Source organism: Zootoca vivipara, chromosome Z1, assembly GCF_965207765.1.
Source record: "Zootoca vivipara chromosome Z1, rZooViv2.hap1.1, whole genome shotgun sequence".
Taxonomy (NCBI): Eukaryota; Metazoa; Chordata; class Lepidosauria; order Squamata; family Lacertidae; genus Zootoca; species Zootoca vivipara.
Window position 1 is genome coordinate 21125892 of NC_142583.1, and position 18462 is coordinate 21144353.

Below are 18462 nucleotides of genomic sequence, written 5' to 3' on the forward strand. Positions count from 1 at the left end.
TGTATCACTAATGTCTAGCCTAGGTGGGGAATTTTTTGCCATCCAGATGCCATTGAACTACAACTTCATCAGCCCTAACAAACATGGCCAAAGGCCAGGGATAGAAGGGCCAAAGGTTCTGCATGTCTGTTCTAGCCCAACAGTATCTACCCTGGCTGGTAATGGCACCCTAGGGTCTTAAGGTAGGATCGTTCACAGTTTTTCTACCTTTAATCCTGCAGGCTGAATTTGCCACTTTCTGTATGCAAAAGCATGTGCTCTACCACTGAGCTATGGGCCAGTCCCTTCTGTTTGGAAACGCTTCCTACAGAGACAGGATTTGAGAAGATATGACCCTCCAGTTGTGGCTGGACATAGCCGGCCAGCAACAGTTGGAAGGCCACATGTTCCCTACTCAAAGACTAGATAATTTAAGAAGGCCACTTTGGGGTGGGGGATATCACATGCTCAAGTGCTTCCTTACGGGAAAGAGTATATCCCTGCAAGCCAGAAACAAGCACTGAAGAAGGCAGACTAGGGCATGCGCCACCTCAGGATTTTGTTTCACAGTGTCTTTTGTGCCATGAGGGAAATATTCATGGGGCTGGCGCCCCAGGTCCACCTCCCAAGGCTGAAAAGGTTTTAGTTTAACCTCTGGATCGCTAGTAAAACTGAATTACTGTTCAGGAAATGATGCACATCTAAAAAGTTTGTCACAAACAGGAGAAGTGTGGAAAGCTCCGGGTTACAGGGAACCAGGCAAAGGGCCTTCTTGCTAGCCACTCTGCCCTATGGAACGCCCTCTCATCAGATGTCAAGGAGATAAACAACTATATGACTTTTAGAAGACATATTTAGCTAAGATTCCTGTATGGCAGGGGTTTGGACTAGATCTTGTTGATTTATTGAATTTATATACCTCCCTATGCCCAGAGGGCTCAGGGCGGTTCACAGAACATAATCAAAATATAAAACCACAACATAGATAATCAAAATAAAAACAACAACCCAATACCCTCCCAAAAGAAAACCACGTTTTAAAAGGGAACAGATGACCCTTGGAGTCCCTTTCCAACTCTACAATTCTATGACCTGAAGGAAGCCCTGTATAGGGAAGTTTTTAAATGTTGGATGTCTTACTGTGTTTGATGTTTCCATTTGCTGGAAGCCACCCAGAGTGGATTGGGCAACCCAGTCAGATGGGCTGCATATAAATAAACTATTATATTACTGTTGTCTTTGTCCATGGAGTTTCTTTGGCAGGGATACTGGAGTGGTTTGCCGGTTCCTGCTCCAGGTGGATCACATTTAGTCAAAACTCTCCACTATGACCTGTCCGTCTTGGGTGGCCCTGCATGGCATAGCTCAGGGGTCCCCAAACTAAGGCCCGGGGGCTGGATGCGGCCCAATCGCCTTCTAAATCCGGCCCGTGTACGGCCTGGGAATCAACATGTTTTTACATGAGTAGAATGTGTCCTTTTATTTAAAATGCATCTCTGGGTTATTTGCGGGGCCTGCCTGGTGTTTTTACATGAGTAGAATGTGTCCTTTTATTTAAAATGCATCTCTGGGTTATTTGTTCATATATATTTTTCAAAATATAGTCCGGCCCCCCACAAGGTCTGAGGGACAGTGGACCGGCCCCCTGTTGAAAAAGTTTGCTGACCCCTGGCATAGCTCATAGCTTCTCTGAACCGACAAGGGAGTGATCCATGAAAAGCAGAGACATCACCTTGCCAACAAAGGTCCGTATAGTTAAAGCAATGGTTTTCCCAGTAGTGATGTATGGAAGGGAGAGCTGGACCATAAAGAAGGCTGATCGCTGAAGAATTGATGCTTTTGAATTATGGTGCTGGAGGAGACTCTTAAGAGTCCCAGGGACTGCAAGAAGAACAAACCTATCCATTCTGAAGGAAATCAGCCCTGAGTGCTCACTGGAAGGACAGATCCTGAAGCTGAGGCTCCAATACTTTGGCCACCTCATGAGAAGAGAAGACTCCCTGGAAAAGACCCTGATGTTGGGAAAGATGGAGGGCACTAGGAGAAGGGGACGACAGAGGACGAGATGGTTGGACAGTGTTCTTGAAGCCACCAACATGAGTCTGACCAAACTGTGGGAGGCAGTGGAAGACAGGAGTGCCTGGCGTGCTATGGTCCATGGGGTCACGAAGAGTCGAACACGACTAAATGACTAAACAATAGCAATTATATTAATTTTACTTGTCTTATTCGTGCGCTCCCCTCTGCTCCCTGAGGCGTCTTAGGTCGAAGTGGCTCCCACGCCCTGGGTGAGAACCTCGGCCCTTCCCCGGGGTTTCCAACCCCCCTCACGAGCCACCTCTTGCCACGTGCTGGAAGTCACTTACTCCTCGCTGTCGTCTCCCGCGCGCGGCAGATCCCATTCCTCGGGAAGGGCGGGAAGGAGAGGCTGAGGAGGGCGGGGTGACGCGCTCGCCGTGAGTCAGGCTGCTGCCGCCTGCCTGCCTGCCTGGCTTCCTCATGTCCGGGAGATTTAAAAGCCTGAGCTCCTCTGACTGGAGTTTGCAGTGCGGGAGCAGAGCGGCGGGAAAAGCGCGCGCGCCAACGCGAGGGGAAGAAAGCCGCGCGCGCCAAAAGCGGGAACGGGCGCCATGCAAAGGGCAAGCGCCTGCTGGCGGCGGCAAGAGCAGCCTGCGCCGCCTGTGGCCGACGGCGTTGGCAGCAGCAACAGCAGCAGCAGCCCCTGCCGCCTCTCCAACCCGAAGAGGCTGCGGTCTGGCTCGGGAGCCGCCTGGGCTTTGCTCCTCTTCCTCCTCGCCTTTGGGGCGAGCGCGTGCAAAGGTAAGCGCTCCGTTTCAGAGGTGCCCCTTCCCTGGCACGAGGGCTCCTCTTTGCCTTCCTTTGCGCAACTGCTCCGGGTCTTTAGGAAATGCAATGTCTCTTCACATTTCGAGCTAGTTACCTCCAAAACGATCTTTCTAAAAAATAAAACTCTGTTTTTAAAGGGCCCCATGCACGCACACGACGGTTTGCAGCTTTATAAATCCCGCTCTGTTACGAAGGCACACCTTTTCAGCCCTTTGCAAAGAAGCAAAGCGACCCACGCTGCTTTCTTGACTCTGCATTCCGTTGATGCAGGCTAGGCAGGCGGACACCAGCGGGTAGTAGCTCTTCCCTGCTACATTATATTGAGATGCTGGCTGGCAGACAGCTGCGGATCTTTTGTCAGGGAGAAGAATGGAGCAGGGTTGTGATCCAGTTTGCTCTATGGGTGCTGTGCCTGAAAATGTCTTGCCTTTGTGCCTGATGAGGAATTATGTGAAACTCAAAAGCTGATGTCGTTTCATGGCAGCCTAATACCATCCTACCGACGACAACAGTTTTATCAGTTTTGTCATTTCTTGTAATGGTATATAGGTCTGTTTGTAATTTATTGCATCTTGGCTTATAGAAGACTCCAAGGCATGTTATATGGAATTGTCCCATAAGGTGGTAGGTGAGATTTCTGCTGCCAATTTATTATAAAAATGAGGTAGAGCAGATTTTAAAATCCTGTCCTGTAGTATAAGTAAACCAGCAATAGCATTTGCTCGTTTTCCCCACATTCCTACATCTACTGTAGATTAGTTAAAATCACAGTAAATGAGAAGTGTTTCATTCTTCTGTTTCATTCAGCGCCTGCCTGAGCATCAGCACGTTACTGGATTCTAAACTAATGTGGGAGATAAATTTTGTAGAAAAAGTAGGATAAAAAACAAGTGTCCTTCTTTTCTATTCACAATCCATTCTGTGGTTCAGACTCTCCCCTCCCATGTTAAGCATTGATGGAAAAGGTCTACTCTTTGATCATCCTGATTGCATGTAGGATGGGCATGTTAAAGGGTGATATACATGACCCTGAATGAAATCTTAATAATAAAGTAGCTGTCAGTTTAATTTCAACTTCAAAGTTCAGAGGAATTTGTGCAGGGTATAGTTAGCAAGCATTTCTTCTATTCTAGTCCATTAGATTTACCAAAAGAAAATGAAAATGTATGGGGAAATGAACAAGAAGTTATGCCTATAATCCTGAACAAAGCTATTTATTTTATTCCCTTCACTTGAATGCAATACACAGATGCAGTCTGCATCTGTAAAATGAAAGCATGAAATGCAAATCAAAATAACCTTCATTACTTGCTTTGCATTTCCATGGTCAATAAATAACCTTACTTATAATTTTAAAAATCTGCATAAATATGATAAAGAAGATAAACATAGTAATCTAATACTAATTTACACAGCTGCTATGCATAGTATAATTGTGGGCCAATAAGGAATGTTTTATTTCTGTCCTTCATTTTCAGATTACACACTTGCAAGACTGAAAGCAGCTAAAAAGTCAGAATAGACAGACAATCTCTTTTCAAATATTAAATATGATTCTGCCCTCTCCAGTTCTTATTATCTGCCAGTGAAGATCGCTTGCTGCATGAGTTAGTAGTAGATATATATCTATAATAGCCATAAAAGTGCAGGCCACTGAAGGCAATCATTACAATTTTCATATGCTCTGAAATTTTCACTAAAAAGCTTTCCTTGTGGACAAACATTTAATTCTGGGGGTGCCCACCTGTTTTTACATCATCTGAGAAAATGGAGGTTTGGAACATGCCTTTGCTGGGACAATGTCTAGTTCCAGCAGGAGTTTTGTATAGGAGCTTATTCATTTCTAACCAAACTGCCTAAGGAAGTACTGTATTTTTTTCTGATCACGCTTAACGTTCCATTTTTTAAAACTGAACAAAAAGAAAAAAAACCTTGTTCAATACAAAGTTTCCCTGTCATTTTATGTGGAATTTAACAGGGTGCTAAATAGTAAATAGAATTAGTGACAACTTTAAATAATACTTTTACAGTTTCAGAAAACTTCCTTGCTTTTTAAAAATATATATATAAACAACTCTTTTCTGTGTGAAGCCCTCCTTGTATCTGAGATACATCATCAATATCTTTCATTTTTGTTCTTTCCAAAGCTTGAAATATTTATTTCTGAAAATGTACATGTTTAACATATTTGCAAATTGTCTTGGTTTTGTGAGTTACATTGAAATGGCCATTGACTACAAATAAACAAAAAAACAGACCAATTGATACAGTACAGAACTTATATTTAGTGCTTAAATGGTTTGTGGTGCTATTAAGTGTTGAATCGTAATATCATTCTCTTGTCTGTAACATTCATTAGTTTTCACTGAAATGCTCACACATACAAGCTAGAGAACCCCATATTGATGTTGGCAATAGAGTGTGCCTCCAGGGGTAAAGTCAAACCACTTTTGCTCTGTTAGCAGCTCTGAACTGACCTCTCCACGGCACAAGCCTGGGCAGTGTGTGTGGAGGTCCTGGAATGCCCACACGACAAGACCCCCCCCTCTCACGACAAGACCCCCCCCATTGATGTGGTCCAAAGGAAAGCAGAACAATATGTTTGACACCAGCTTGGCAGCAGGAGTTGATGGAAGGAGGTGTACAAGTCACCATCCTTAGGGACTCCACTCTGGATTTGTGTAGGGTTTACTCCTTAGCCTCTTCTTCTACTGAAGACATCCAACAAGGCAGCAGAGGTTTAGGATCAGAGTTTTCCTTCTCCTAGACAGGCTACCTTCCCAGGTTTACAAGACCCACCTGCCCCTTTACAGCATGTGCAGAAACCACCTTCTTGAATGTTGGACCCACTATTGGTCTCATTCACTCAATCCACTGGAACTTGTCTTCACATGCAGGGGAAGTCCCTAACTTACCAAGGGTTTGACCCCCATTGGTTTGCCCTCACCTGGTATAGATGGCCACTCGAAGTTGTTCCTGTGGCCGTTGTTGCATGCTGACAGCTTCTAGGAGCCACAGATGAGAGCTGAATGCAGGCTGGGGACCAAAGGTGGACAAACTACCCCAGAAGGAGCATGATGTGTCCCCACCAGAGGTACTACCCCTCCCCTAACACCCCAGAGAACCCTGTATTATAAATAACATTATGAACAGGCAATTAATTCTAATTTCCAGGTGCACCGATGGCACCCCATGTTCTACAAGGAGAACCAGATTTGCAGTTATCAAATGAGGTACAGTGAAATATCTTCTGTACTGTTTGTTTAGTTTTTTTTACTTTAGAAAAGGCATTTATGGTTGTCATTATTATTATTATTAGCACACCTGCTAGAGTTCCTTAAGAACAATATATGCTCTCTTTATTTGAAAGGAGCAATCTGCTTTCCAATACCACAATGGCATGGTAAGGGGCTGTCGGCAATGCGAGATAGTGTGCACATCACATTTCCACGGTGCAGATTGAAGGAGCACAAGTGACACTTTAGAACAGCTGTGGCTGAATATTGCCAGTAAAAGAGCTTGTGTCCCGACAAGATTTAACAAGAACAGAACAACTAATGTTCATGCTTTCAGGAATTAGGCTCTTAGCTCTTTTCAGGTTTAAACCTTTGGTTAGATTTTGTTGTTGGTGTTGCACTTAAGATGGGTCTTAATATTAGCCTTAAAAATTCTGTTCTCTGATCTGTCAGATAAGATCTGGCTAGTGTCTTTCATGTACGGACTTCTCATGTGTATTACACAGGACTTGGTGTTGCCAAATGCTCCTAATCTTATGCTAAAATGCTTGAGTGAGCTCTGAGTTGCTGTTTCATGACGGCTTGTCACAACGTTGGGTGCAAACTCCTCTTCAGGAAGGGCGTGTCCAATTGTCTGGCTCTCTGAGGGGTGGTGGTGGTAAGCCTTCGTTCTCTGTCAACTTAATATTAAAAATGATGGGACCTCACATAAAGCTCAACATCTTATTTTCCTATTTTGCTTCTATTTCAATCCTATGCTATGTTTGCTCTCTTGTCTATATTTACAGATAGATGATGTGTGCTCTTCTTACCTGGTCAGGGATACTCCATCTCAGGTCAGCCCAGTCAAAAAAATAAAATAATAACAATAATAATAATTCGAATATGCTAAATTTGTCGAAGTAGATGCTATTGCTTCATTTATCACATGCCTCAGATTCTTCTCTCTCTCGCTCTCTCTCCTTTAGTCCTCTAATACATTGGAAGACCTTTGCTATATGATTCTGGAACTTCTACACAAAGCTCAGGTAAATCCACTTAACATTTTCTTTCTGAAACATGGCTGCCAGCATATTTTGTACAGTGTATTGCAATTGTGCAGTTCAGTGTATAATAAGTACTGATACAATTCTCAGCTTTGTGGCTCTCTGGCAGCAAGTCCTTCAGGGCTCTTTGCAGAAAACTAGGTTTACTTACGCGGTAGCAAAACTGTTCCTTGATGTCTGAGAAGTAGTACAGGTGCAAAACTATGTGCCGCTGTTTCTCTAAGTCTTATAGAACAGAATGTGTGCCAGCTGGCGGTTCAGAGTCCGCTATTTCTAATCAATACTGTTAACATTTTGCAGTTGGTAATTTGTGTGTACTTTCAGCTCAATAAATCCATGGTTGCTTTAAAACAGAACAAAGCCTTAGTGGAAAGTTAGGCCACTTAACCTTCATATGACTCATAGACTAATCTTGTGTCTCCCCTCTCTTTCAACGTTTATTGAGATGCTAGTGCCCTTGGTATGCAATTTAGTATCTTATCTCAGTTACCATGTTCTATAAACAAAGTTTCTGGTGCTAGTGGACTATATAGGGCAGCCACAAAGATAAGCTAGTGTGTGTGGACCATATCAAAAGAGAGATATCAGAATCCAGAGGGTGTTAGCTGGATAGGATTTCTAGGGACAAGTCTTTAGTGCCCTGTATAGTGCCTTGTAATTACTAGGACAAAATATTACCCTGAGGAAAGATGTATTCTACAATTATCCTTGGAATACTTTCATGATATAATTCTACTTCACATTGTAGTTTTTGTTATTATAGTGCTAGAACTTTCTGCGAAAGTGTGCCATTCCCTGCAACCATTGCATTCTGTAAGAAACTGAAACCAAAACCAATAAGGAGAGTATGAAATGCACAGAAATATTGGCAATGTATTAGGTGGAGTATTGTGTTTCAGTAATAATTCGTTCTTGATTGTGGTTTCACGGCACAAATTATCTTGCAGAATTATCTAATGTCATTGTCTGCCTCTGTAAAGCAGTTGTCGCATTCCATGTAGACTTCTGAACCAATTGCAGTGAACAGCCAGATGACAGTTCGGGGGGGGGGTATTGATTCTGTGTGGTTTCTGTGGAGTATAGCTACCGTGGAGAAGAAATGAATATAAAATACTTAAAATCTTAAACAATTAATGGTGCAATCCTATGCATGTTAACTCAGAAGCAAACCCCAGAAGTAAATTTAATGGAGCTGATTAATCTCAAATAAAAGTGCCTAGGATTGCAATCCCAATCAACAATTCCAAAGACACTAAAAACGATAAGTACTGTACCATGCTATTTTGTTTTCCACAAATGTCCAATCCTTGGTTGTTGAAAGTCTTTGCCAATTATTTCCACAGGAGTTAGATGAAAAGGACAACACCAAAAGAGTAAGTTCTTTGTGTGTGTGTTTTTAAATTTTTTATTGTGTGTTAACTGTCTCAAAAATCATTACATATTAATCTGTTTCAAAGTAAAATCCACTTTTAATTTCTTTGAACAGTTCTTATTCCATTATTCTAAGACCCATGACACAGGCAACTCAGACATTCTGGTAAGTTGAACTGCCCATTCCCCTGTGAGTAAAGACAACATGATATTATCATCATTATTGGGGCTTCAGTTGATTCTGCCTGATATTGAATTCCTAATATGTAAAAAGTTTTTAAAACCAAGAACCAATCTTGCTTATAGCCTAGTTACAACAGATGAAAGCTAAATGTGAATGCCAGAGGTTCTAAATTTAGTAAAACTTGTATAATTAAAAAAAAGGGAAAGAAATGGATGCTGAGTGACAGGCATATATGGAACTGGCTAAAGACATATACATTTTAAAGTTAAAGCTGAGGGTGAAGAGCCTTCTAATACAAATTAATGTTTTTATTCTAAAACACAATAAAGTTAATACTAGTTCCTTTATTAAGGATTCCAGCTACAAATATAGATAGTGTGAATTATAAAATAAAGTTTTCTTCAGAAAGAACAGTTTAGAATATTTCTTTTTGGGGGTTTTATCATAAACAAACTAACTAATTAACTAAACTAACTTGAAATATCCTATATGCAAACATAATGGAATAACATTTTACATAAGGTGTTTCTTATGTAAGTGAGTTTGTCTTACATTAAAGTTCATATCTGTTTAATTAGTGTTCATTTCGTAACATAATCAGTGTTCTATGTTTATTGCCACTGTTGTCTGATTCCTTCATACCAATATGCAATATAATGGATTTTTTGTTCCAAAGTTCAGCATATTACTAAAATGTTATAAATATAGAAATATTTTGTAGCTAAAAGTGACAAAGCTGTCGTGAATTTGCAATTTCTTTGGGGTTTATATCTTGGTAGCTACTTTGTGTCTTAATAATTCCATGTTGCAGTCCCATAGAAGTCGTACATTTTATTATGTTTAGCTTATCACCAAGTTTCTACACCAATGGAAATTCGAATACATTTTAAAACATACATTTTAAATAAGCTGGGCTTTTGATTCCTCACAGTATTTGAGTAAATAACCCCACACAAATCTTTTGATAAAAGTAATTATATTAGAACCACACCTAACTCATTATGAAATCATAGAATAATAAGATGTATTTTATCTTTAGCTTTGAACCTCATGGGCGCAGAATAGACCATTATGCAATTAATATATTTTGTGAATAATGGTTATAGATCTGCTGCGTGAAATGTTTCACACTTTTTAAACAAGAATATAAATGAAATATTTTTGAGAAACATTGTGTGCAGTGCTGTTCAGTTATGCCCTGACCACTAAGAGATGTTGCAAGTATATTGGAGCACTTGCAGAGCGGCTTATTCTGATTTGGGATTCAGGTTTGTAGGGCAACAAAAATTTAGGCTTGAGGTTTCCTGGGGGAAGTGAGGAAAGCAGTAGAGCAGAATGCACGCAGACTGAGGTTTAAATCCTATACACCCTTATCTGGGAGTGTCCCATTTAACTCAGTGTGGCTTACTTCTGTACAGACTTGTTTAGGAATGCACTGTAAGGAATGAAGAAGAGCAGGAGGTTAGGAAGCCCAGAATTGTTTCAACTGTGGACAGCAACTACCGTACTGCTTTTTAGCAGTATTATTATAATAATTATTTATTGAATTTATATACAGGCAGCCCTGTTTAGGGAAGCTTTTAATCTTTAAGAAATTAGTGTATTTTAATATTTCTGTTGGAAGCCGCCCAGAGTGGCTGGGGAGGCCCAGCCAGATGGACGGGGTATAAATAATAATAATATATATTATTATTATTATTATTATTATTATTATTATTATTATTATTATTGTCTCAGGGCGGTTCACAGAATAAAATCAAAATATAAAACCACAAAATGCATAATCAAAATAAAAACAACAATCCAATAAACACCTACCTTGGCTGTGTGCCTTCAAACTAACTTAGCATATTGAACTTGAGTTGCCATTCAAGTATTTTGGCCTCACTGAAGCTTCAGCTTCAGTTTTTCTCCTAAATATTGCACCTTGTATTGTGGAGGGCTTCTGGAAGGGGGCATATAGATTGTGGGGATCTGTGTAGGATAAAGGGGACACTATTCCTTGATTAGGGACACGGGTGGCGCTGTGGGTTAAACCACAGAGCCTAGGGCTTGCCGATCAGAAGGTCGGCAGTTTGAATCCCCGTGACAGGGTGAGCTCCCGTTGTTTGGTCCCAGTTCCTGCCCACCTAGCAGTTTGAAAGCACGTCAAGTGCAAGTAGATAAATAGGTACCGCTCTGGCGGGAAGGTAAACGGCGTTTCCGTGTGCTGCTCTGGTTTGCCAGAAGCGGCTTTGTCATGCTGGCCACATGACCCGTAAGCTGTACGCCGCAACCCCAGAGCGCCGCAACCCCAGAGTCATCCGCAACTGGACCTAACACTCAGGGGTCCCTTTACCTTTACCTTTACTCCTTGATTAATGAGGCAAGTTCTTCTTTGTGACCAAGATGAAGAATTACGTATGAAATGCTATTAAACAGATATGCTAGATTTCTGCATGCAAAATAGAAATTCTCTTCTCCCTATGAGCTTCCTGTGCCCTCCCCAAAGCCTTGGGGTAACATGCAGAACATATTTAGGGAGTATTTGTACATGCAGGTGAGAGAAGAGGGTGGGGAAATTCCTTTGCAGAGCCAAATGTTCTTGCAGTACAGTTGGATGCTGCTTAGATTTATTAGTTCTTCTTGGGTTTCCAAAATTTTCCTGTCTGGATATCTAGGAACTTGGCATTATCCTGAGATTGTCCTGCTAGCAAGAAACCCTAGGGAGCTTTATCTAATGTCTGTGGTGTTAGATGGCCCATGGCAACAAGCAGAGGCACCCAGGGCCATCTTAAGCATATCTGGTGCCCTGGCGCTGTGGTGCAAAGATCCCTCCGGCGCCCCCTCCCCATCCTGTTTCCCAGCAAGGCTGTCTGGCAGGCAGTGCGATGCCCCCCTGGCGCATTGCGCCACCCAGCCTTGCCTTAGAGCCGGCCCTGGAGGCACCTCATCCCATTTCACCACCTGAGGCGAAACAGGAAGATGCACACACTGCTCAGCACCCTCTTTCCTTGCTGCCATTACCAAAGCCTCGCTTACTGGGACACACAGCTTCTGGTGAGATCTCATGAGAGCCCCACAAGAAGTCATGGAAGCCTCTGGAGGTATTTGTGTTATCTTGTAGGGTTTGTGTGAGATCTTGCCAGAATGGAGAATCCATTGTAGCTGCTTCTCCAGAGGCAAGAGTGGATTCTGCCACCGAGGCCCTGACAACAAACACTCAGCTCTCATTTGCTTTTCCAATCAGTGCATCTTCTTGGAAGCGGCTCTGCATGCCCATGTCAAGCTTGCAAACAAACACAGGAATGGTACTTCTTGGTGCTACTATTTCCCCCATCATTTATGCAGGAAATTGCAACATCAGAAACAGCTATGGCAATGTCTAAAAATATTGTCCCATCAAACATCTTTGTGTGCTCTGTTTATGAGTCAGTGCTGCAGTGATGGGTTTTGTTTGTTTGTGTATACATCCTGAGGCCAGGACTTCATTGTCGTTCATGTGTCTGTATTCATATCCTCTCAGTCGTCTGTCCTGCATCCTTTGCTGCAACTTGTTCCACAACTGCATGAGAGGAGACTGAAGAGATACAAAGCAGACGTATGTAATGATCCATTTTTCTTTCTAAAACATGCTGTTTATTATTCTGTATCATTATACCATCTTTCAAGATTGACCGAGACTGTGCTTTATTTAAAGCATGTGCATGCTTCCTCCTCAGAAGAGTTACCTGTATATTGCAATAGGTCATTTTGGAAAGTTACATAAACTGGGAAAACCTAATAATTGGCCATTTTATTCATCTAAACAACTGTATTATCTTTCCTTTTGAATGGCTGGATTTGAGGTCGTGCTATGCTGGTTGAAATTAAGGGTTTTAATAATGTCATTCAAAGGGCTAGTCCTATGTAGGGACGGGGGCGTAGCCAGGATCAAAATTAGGGGGGGGCAAGGGGCGGGAGCGGAGGGGCCACAGCGGAAATGTGGGCGGGGCCACGTGGCCTGCGCCTCCCAGGTCTTCGGAGGAGGCGGCCCCAGGCTTGCATTCCCTGCGCGACTCTGGAGCTTCGCGCCGGGAGCGGGAGCCTGGGGCTGCCACACTGCGCCCCTCAGCCTTTGCTTCTAGGGGGGGCAATTGCCCCCTCCTGCCCCCCTGCCTACACCCATGTATAGAGACAACATTTTACAGGATCAGGCTTAATATCCTCGTACCAAGGCTGCACGGGACAATATTGGTGCTCTTCAGCGGTCTTGTGACCTGATCTTTGACCCTAGTAATACCAGCAAAAGTGGCCCTGTTGAACCTTGATTTATCCCTGCTAGTATTTTATGAAAGCCATGGACAGTGGGGGAGGCAAGGGCTAGCAGAAGTGATCTTAACAGTGATGAGTCAGAAGAGAGATAATCTTACTTGCCTGAATATGTGATTTCAGGCCACTCTGCCTATCATAGCCACCTGTAGGGGGCACATACCTTAGTGCAAATTTTAGTTTTGTCAACATCTTTTTTAATTTCTTGCACTAATTAGATCTCTCTGCCACAGCTTTGAATAGTTACTAGATTTCCTTGATGCAAAATGCAAATTTGTTAGATGACTCCATCACAGTCTCATAGGGTCCACTGGGAACGATCAATTCCATGCTATCGGGCATTGGACTGGGTAGATTTTTTCTTTTCTTTTCCTTTCCTTTCCAAGGCCACTGGTTTCATCTAGCATATTTTTTTTTACTTGGAAATGCAACTAAAGAATAGATCTGCCAGTCAGTTGTGAAATATCCTTTCTGAGATACTCAGCTCTGTTACTTTGGACAGAAAAGTCCAGTAATTGAAAATCCAAATTTATTTCAATCTTAAAAGCAGAGCTGCCAGGATAGCTGCTTTTAAATCAAGAGAATTTAAAATATGAATCACGTCACCAGAAAAAAAAAGGAGGGTTTTAAATTTGTTTTTGTAATGCATGCATTTTTTTGGAATAAGAGTGCCGTCTAGTTGCTGGCTATAACAGCCTCACCAAGTCATCAAGTTTGAGTCTTCAAGAGCCAGCTAGTTTCCTGAGGTGTGATACCATTAAAAAAACACTGGGTGGATATATTGCCACATTCTATCAATTTTTAAGATGCTACTCATTTGATTAAACTTCAGATGTATATGAATAGCTACTACCTTCTTCCTCTCCTTTCAGAGCTTCAAATTCAGTCAGTTCTAATCCCATGAGGTACTGAAAAAACAACTAAAATAAGAACCATCCAACTCTACAATTCGATGATTCTATTTTGTTGCTTGCCTTTAAGAGGAGAAATCAGAACAGATTATTTTGTATGTGACCTACTAATAAATATTTCAGAACTTCTTTTACATGTTAGAAAGGGAAATGATGCAAACAGCCAATACATACTTACACTATCACAGCCTGAGATTATCAGATTTTTGTTTGGAAGCAGTTAACTAGAAAGCAAAGAAGAAACCAAAACTGCTTAGCACAAATGCTAAAACTGTGAAGAGTCCAGCTGATAAATAATTACATAATGGAATCAGGGCAGGCTGCTAGCATGCATTAACAATTTAATATAAAATACCTGCAGTGCCCTTTGAGGAAATAGCAAGACATACAAGATGTATTTGAAATTATTTTATTAATTAAAAGAGCAAGCCATTTTATACGGAATAACTTGCAAGGCTGAAAAACAGTCTTGCTTGTGCCCTTTAGATAATCATATTTGGAATTTATGTGTTGAATTCAATATTTGTGGAAGAGTCTTTAATCTAACAGAGGCCTCTGCTCATAGAACATGACGGGAGGCAATTTTTACAAATTCTCTCTCTCCGCGCCCCCTGCTGCCCCCTGTACCTTCAACACTCCTCTGGAGAGCCCACCAATCTTTAAGAACAGATTTTGGGTGGGGGAGCACAGAATGTTGCAGGGGGGAGAGAGAGTTGGCAAAAATCACATTCTTTCTTCTTCACTTAGAGCAGTGGTTGCCAAATGGTGCGCCGTGGACTTTAGGGGTCCACGTAACCCACCCAGGGGGTCCATGGCACCATTCACATAATAAAAACTACTAGGGGTCTGCACTACTTAGCTAACTGGAAACCACTGACTTAGAGAATCAAAAACCTTTCCAGAAATGGAAGGGCACAGTTTGATTCAACCCACTGAATATCTGAATTTCACATTTTATTTGGCATATGCTTCTAACTTTTAAAAGTCGTTCAGTTTTCTTGCTACAGCTTTTGCAGATACACTGATTAACTGCACTGCCTAACTTTTAAGAATATTGTGCCTGAGTGCTGATGTGGATGCTTTGCTATACTTGCATCTTATGTGAGGGTTGTCTTCTGGGAATAGCACGTAAAGCCGGAATTACATACAGAAAAACAAAAACCTTGGCATAGCCCCCGCACAGAAAAAATCTTACCTTCCAGAGCTGGCACACCAAACACATCTTACCTGCTCCCCTAAGCAAGGCAAAGAGCTTTTAATATTAATATTAATAGCTATTTTTATTGGGTTGGCTTCCTGGATACATTTTTTTCCTGGAATTATTTTCCTCCTTATAGACCGAGAAAAAGCTAAATTGTGCGTGTATATTTCTTTGTTGCTCGTTCATTGAATAATTGAAAAGATTTATGTATTTTTTTATTATACCAAGGCACAGTAATAGAAAGAAGCTTGTCACTGTTTCTCATTCCAATTTTAGACAAACAAAATGTAGGTTTCCACAAATCTATGTATTCATTAAAGTAATTGACAGCTTCTTTTGTTTGCATATTTATATTTCTCTTTCTAAACTGTCACCAAAAGTAGGTTGGACTCTCCACCCAATCCCTACCACTAGCCATAGCACAAATCCTAGAGATATGCAATCATTATAAATTTATATTATTTTATTTATTAATCTTTAAATAAGAAAATTCTCAATATTTCATGCCGTTTATGATCACTTGTGTTGCAGCATAAATTGTTGTTACATTGCTACTCAAGTGTGTGTTGTTTTGAAATCTATTCTCTTTTCAGGAAGAACTTCGAATACCTGGAGGAATTCAAAGTAGGGGCTACTTTATCTTCAGGGTGTGTATTTTTTTTTGTTTGTAATATGCCGGTGATTTTGAAACAAACAAATTCAAGCATTTTAGAATCCACTTTAAATTTGTTTACATTTTTGAATCAATTTTAGTGGGCCCCTCAGTTAAAATTCTTTTTAAAGCATTCAAAAAGATACTACTTATCTGACATTATTTCTTTTTCAGCCACGCAATGGAAGGAGATCTGCTACATTTCGTTAAAATGGTATAAACCTTAATTTTTCACTCAGGACAGTTTATTTGTTTGTTTGTTTGATTAGCCACCTTTCACCTTGAGATCTAACAGCATGTTATATTACAGTTTCCAACATAGCATTATGCTAGCAATAATAGCTGCATTATTGCTGTGATGATTTCTTAGAACCAGGCTACCGAAATTTAAATTTAATAGTGACAACCCTTTTCTAAAAAATTACAGAGCAGATTGTTTTAAGTCCAGCCCCTGCCCACCTGAGTGCAACGCTGAATGCATTTAATGTATTCTGGGGACTGAGATCGCGTGGATCAAAATGCCATGAAGTCTCTGTATCCTTGGGGCTCTTGGTTTTCACAGGTCCACCTGGCTTCAACCACAGCTTGTTTGACATTGGTCATAAGGTGCTGGGGGGGCAGAGGGATTTGCTGTCTTCATCTCCACTTGATTGCAAAGCTGGAGCCCCCATGCTCTACCCACAGATAGAACCAGCCAATGGGAGGGAGAGAAGTGACGCACCTGGCCATACTTCTCCTGGGCTGTTATAGGCAAGATGTGATTATTGGGTGGGATGTGTCTGTGATGGCAAGGGATCTCTCAAGAAAATTCAGGGGTTTAAACGAGGAGTTCAAAAAGGGAACTTCCATCCCCTAACACTGCCAGTCTATATATGTCCTTTGCCAGGATTGTAACAATTTTAAAAGTCACTACCCATTATATAATTGAACATTTTTTTATCTTTTTCAGGATTCTTCAGCCTTACACCTAAAATCATCACAGGACTGCAGACAAGATGGGCATCCTATTCTTTATATGTAAAATGCTCTCTCTCTCTTTCTTTTTAGATACTTCATCAACTATGTACATTTCCTATAATTAAAAAAAATGCAGTGTAACCCTATGCATGTTGACTAACAAGTAAGTTTCAGTGTGTTTAATGGAGCTTACTCTCAAATAAGTCAGCATAGGATTGCAGCATAAGGTGCAGTTGTTTCTTTCCGAAGTATCTTAAAATAATTCTGTTTCCTCATCTCACATTCTTTGCAACTATGTGTGTAATAAAATTGAAAACAAAATACTGTTGGTGTTAAGATTGTTGCATGCAAAATACTTCGACCATAGCAGTATTGCTACACGTGGTGTGTGTGTGTGTGTGTCCCCCCCACCTTTTGTTGTAAATAAAGGCACTCTGTAGAGCGTTGTTTTTAATGAGAATTTTTCAGTTTTTAATGTCATACTTTGGGTCTTATGGTTTGCAATTATGGTTAAGTGCTAATATCTAACATGAAATCAAATGGGCCCTTCTTGCATACTGTGATGTTTCTGCTAGTGGAGAAACAGAGCAGTGGAACTACAGTCAATGAAATTTAGCAGTGGGTAAAACTTTCAAAGAGGAGAATGGGTGCCATGAATTAGAAACACGTTTAGAAAGCACATCTAACAATAGCCAGTTATTCAGCTAACTGGATCTGTTATTTCCAGAGGGATATAGTTTACTGTAGCAAAAAGAAAGAGCCGTGTGGCCCCTTAAATATGTATTAAGTAAGCCCTTTGTCATTGTGCAGGGCTTAATTTGTGTTAGGAGTCACCTGAGGGTTAGGCTTGGGGGCTGGGATTAGTGTTATGACATAGCTGTTGAATACATGAAGTTAACATAAATGCCTTAGTTCGTGTGTTCTGTGTATCTCTCCTGTCACCAAGTAACCACAATATACCACCATACATCAGGGTGTTGGGAAATAGTTTTGCCAGCTGACAAGCCATCTAAGCATGGCTGGAGCATCTCATTAAAAATCAAGCAGAATCTTCACTTCAGATTGTGTCCACCATGTGTATGAAAAAAGCTGGCGATACCAGTTTGCAGAATGAACGCACCTTTAACAATTACGCATTTTTACATTTTTTGTCTATACAGTATATGTTTATTTATATCTTCACCTACCTACCTCCTTTTTCTCTTCCCTTCTTTCTAATGTTAAACCTACAGTGCCAGGGTCGCCTGCTTTACTGGCCGAAATGTTGATGGCTGTTGTAAATAGCAAAGGCGAAAGAGCAGGCAGCCTTGTTTTGTAGCGCCAAACAATTGTGTCCCACGAAAGTCTTATGTCATTAACCTGAACTTGATCAATGCAGGGGGAATAAATTGTTGAAAGCGCACTGATAAATTCAGAGCTGTCCTACCTACCACCTCTTTCATGTAAACTTATCACTGAGACTCACCACTACAAAAGAAGATGGAGCTCTCACAATGGCAGTTGGAATCTCATAGCTGGCTCCTCCCACATGTTCTCCACAATAAGTTGTGTTCTGAAGCAGTTGCCTGGTCATTCTATCTACCCGGCTTGCCAACTAGGCGCAGGCCTGGCCTCATATTTCTCTGGCACTCCAGGGCCAGGTAGCAAGGGATCACTCTTGCTGCACACAAGCAAGACAACATGCAGGTCAGAAAGATAGAATGTAATCCATTGCCATAGCAATTTCCTATGGGCAGTTCCATAGTTTAACTATGCACACTATATGAAGAACTTTCTTTTATCTGTCTT

The 18462-nt window shown here is 41.3% G+C and overlaps 1 protein-coding gene across 2 annotated transcripts; it reads left to right on the forward strand.

The window, feature by feature from the left end:
• The first annotated feature begins 2474 nt into the window (after positions 1-2474).
• On the forward strand, positions 2475-16995 carry NMU (neuromedin U). 2 transcript variants are annotated; one of them, XM_060278792.2, is made up of 10 exons: positions 2475-2799; positions 6001-6059; positions 6851-6898; positions 7031-7090; positions 8452-8481; positions 8595-8645; positions 12169-12243; positions 15659-15712; positions 15892-15931; positions 16667-16995. In XM_060278792.2, the coding sequence occupies exons 1-9, from the start codon at positions 2610-2612 to the stop codon at positions 15925-15927; spliced, it is 603 nt and encodes a 200-aa protein (XP_060134775.2). In that variant the 5' UTR covers positions 2475-2609; the 3' UTR covers positions 15928-15931; positions 16667-16995. The 2 variants fall into 2 exon arrangements, with proteins under 2 accessions (XP_060134775.2, XP_060134776.2); XM_060278793.2 differs by lacking the exon at positions 8595-8645.
• The last annotated feature ends 1467 nt before the right edge of the window (positions 16996-18462 follow it).

Excerpts from the sequence above, each read along its gene's own strand:
- NMU (XM_060278792.2), top strand. The coding sequence starts at position 2,610 with ATGCAAAGGGCAAGCGCCTGCTGGCGGCGGCAAGAGCAGCCTGCGCCG. Across the intron at positions 2,800-6,000 it reads TGGGGCGAGCGCGTGCAAAG|GTGCACCGATGGCACCCCAT; the intron begins GTAAGCGCTCCG and ends TCTAATTTCCAG. Across the intron at positions 6,899-7,030 it reads TCAGGGATACTCCATCTCAG|TCCTCTAATACATTGGAAGA; the intron begins GTCAGCCCAGTC and ends TCTCTCCTTTAG.